This window comes from Branchiostoma belcheri, unplaced genomic scaffold (assembly GCF_001625305.1).
Source record: "Branchiostoma belcheri isolate BF01 breed outbred unplaced genomic scaffold, Haploidv18h27 scaffold5, whole genome shotgun sequence".
NCBI lineage: Eukaryota > Metazoa > Chordata > Leptocardii > Amphioxiformes > Branchiostomatidae > Branchiostoma > Branchiostoma belcheri.
This window is the reverse complement of record NW_017804131.1, coordinates 3,880,935-3,883,385: the sequence shown is the minus strand read 5'-3', so window position 1 is coordinate 3,883,385 and position 2,451 is coordinate 3,880,935. Positions and strand designations below refer to the sequence as shown.

General features: G+C 45.6%; 1 protein-coding gene across 2 annotated transcripts in view; it reads right to left on the bottom strand.

The window, feature by feature from the left end:
- LOC109479870 (carbonic anhydrase-like) overlaps window positions 1-2,053 on the bottom strand; it is a 6,306-nt gene extending 4,253 nt beyond the window's left edge. For both annotated transcript variants that reach the window (XM_019781907.1, XM_019781908.1), the window contains exon 1: window positions 1,905-2,053. In XM_019781907.1, coding sequence (XP_019637466.1) covers window positions 1,905-1,974 — 70 coding nt within the window. In that variant the 5' untranslated portion in view covers window positions 1,975-2,053. The remainder of the gene's footprint in view (window positions 1-1,904) is intronic.
- Between the last annotated feature and the right edge of the window lie 398 nt (window positions 2,054-2,451).

The window sequence follows — 2,451 nt, the reverse complement described above, 5'->3', positions numbered from 1 at the left end:
GATCAAGTTATAATAGCTTTAAATTTGTCATGTATTTTTTTCCTTCCACGGCTTGGCTGCCTCCATTGTTCTTGCCTTTCTTGTGTGACTGTGTGCTATTTTTCTTAATTAAGTTGTGGATTGTGGATGAAGTTGTCCGAGTAACTGTCCCTGTAACAAGTTTTGTTAATTCAAGGGGAGGGGGACAAATTTGGACCCCAGGAGCGAAGGATTGTGTCCAAGAGGTCACCGTCTTCCCATGTTCTTCTCATATCGTCTCCCCATGTCCCTTTCAATCCTTTTTTCTTTTTGTTATAGGAGAAAGCAACCCTAGCGGTGGTAAGTGGGTTAAGAAGGTTAGATGACGTGGTTGACAAAGAAATTGTGTGCTCTGATTGGTCGACCGTTTTTAAAAGCTGAAACAGAAAACCATTTTATAACGGTTTTGTGCGCAATTGTAATCCGGTTTCGGATTTTATCTTCTGCTTTTTTCAATAGCTATTTTTTAGTTCCACCAGAGCTCCCGGGCTGGAAACTAGTAAAATTGGCGGAAATAAGGGGAATATTTTGCCCACAGGGGTGCACATGTAGCCCGCACCCCTTCTAGTGACAGCACAACAGCACTTGAAATACCAACTTTCATCTCTGTTTTTTTCCCAACGACACGCGGCCCCTCCCTAATGTTCACCTTCCTCGGAATTCTCGCTTTTAAAAGTTTTCAAGGAAGACTTCTTCATATACATTTATATATAATGACACAAACCGAGCTTTGTTAAATACATATTACAACTACATTACGAATAGAAACAGTGAGCATCGATGTATACAGCGTAACTCAGAACACACTTTTTTGTCTTCTGTGGTCTACTAACAATGGGGCCATTCTGCGTACAGTCTTGAGAAAAAACTACAAGCCCTTCGCGCATGGCATGTGACGGTAAACCACCTCCACAAGGACCTGGGGCAGTCTGTTTACCTTTAGCTTACTCCGTTGACCACCGTCTTTGGATATGCGAGCCTTAGGTAGTCCGATGATCGCACATATGCCCTTATTTTGCGACGGCCTTGGAGGAAAGATTTAGTAACGCGAAAAGACCGGCGGTTTCCCTGTAGACGCGTCACCCTCACTGACACCAAACAGAAGAATTGAACAAACATTCCAGGCTCCGAGGACATCGGCGGTGGAGCATCCTAACCCCTACAGTCTCCAGACTCTTGCTGCTTAGCCGTGGTAATGCTAAAGTCGTATCACAGACCTGTTTGACGTGAGGTCTGTCGTTCGTTCGCCAGCTAGGGGCAACGCGATTCCACCCTAGACAGCCGACCCAAAACAACAGTGCCGTTAGGCCGACCTCCGTTAAATTTTTACACCGGGAAGGTGAACTTCGCGCTCAGAGACCAGAAGATCGATAACTGCAAGGTTACAGTAGGGAGGGTTAACAGTTATGGGAATTAGCTATATAGTTACATAACTTGGTAGTTAGTTCAATCGGAACGACGAGACAGGATTATTTACTGTAATGTTCATATTCATCGTTTCAAACGGTTTGTCGCAGATTGAGTTCTTCTCAATCTGCTTTCTGTCTACAGAGAAATAACGCTCCTGGCTGTCATACTGTCACAGGACAAGAGTCAGGGGAGGCTCCTGGCTTCTTTCCGGCACGACTTGATGACAGTATGGGGACACAAAAGGAACTACATGACGGGTGTCAGCTGTTTTAAGATGTACGATGTTCCTACGTGACTTTTCCCTGCAGTTCTAGAACAGATTGCCGACCACATCCCCTCCCCTGACTACATCCTTGACAACTTCCCCCAAACATCCACCGGGTGTTTTCACAACTTTCGTATGACAAATGCCTGCTCGCCGCTTTACTTTACGTATTGCGGTTACAAACGATGTGTATTTAAGGACAAAAACTTACCTTCTGCCGAAGGCGTGGTGGCGAGGACGAGGAGAAGAAGAGTAGGTAGGACTGCCGCTTGGTTCAACATCGTGAGCTTGGCGTTTTAAGTCTCCAGAAGGAAGAAGTGAGGTACCGGTGTGCTTGTGACAACGCCCAAAAGTTTTGCACACGGGACCTCAGTGTCAAATACGTCACTCACGGGCTCTGGGATGGTGCGGTCCATTTAGGGAGTTATTTGGGTTTTCCCAATTTTTTGGCCGACTAAAGGGAGCCCAACAAGTAAAGTGTATAGTCTACTAAGTTACAACGTTTACGTACACTATTTATTGTTATGCGTTGTAATAGTCGGTGGGGAAATCGCGTAGTTCAGATGTGAAATTCCTGCACACTCTCAGTGGTGTCGTCCTATATATGTGTCAAAGGAGGACGGATCAATGCGTTGGATCGATGGTTCTGTGACCTCTGTTGACTCGGCATCTTGTTACGGTGTTGTCACAAACATAATACTCGTACTGTTGACACAATTTGCATGCCTCCCACTGTGGGTCTGTGGGTCTGTCCGTTG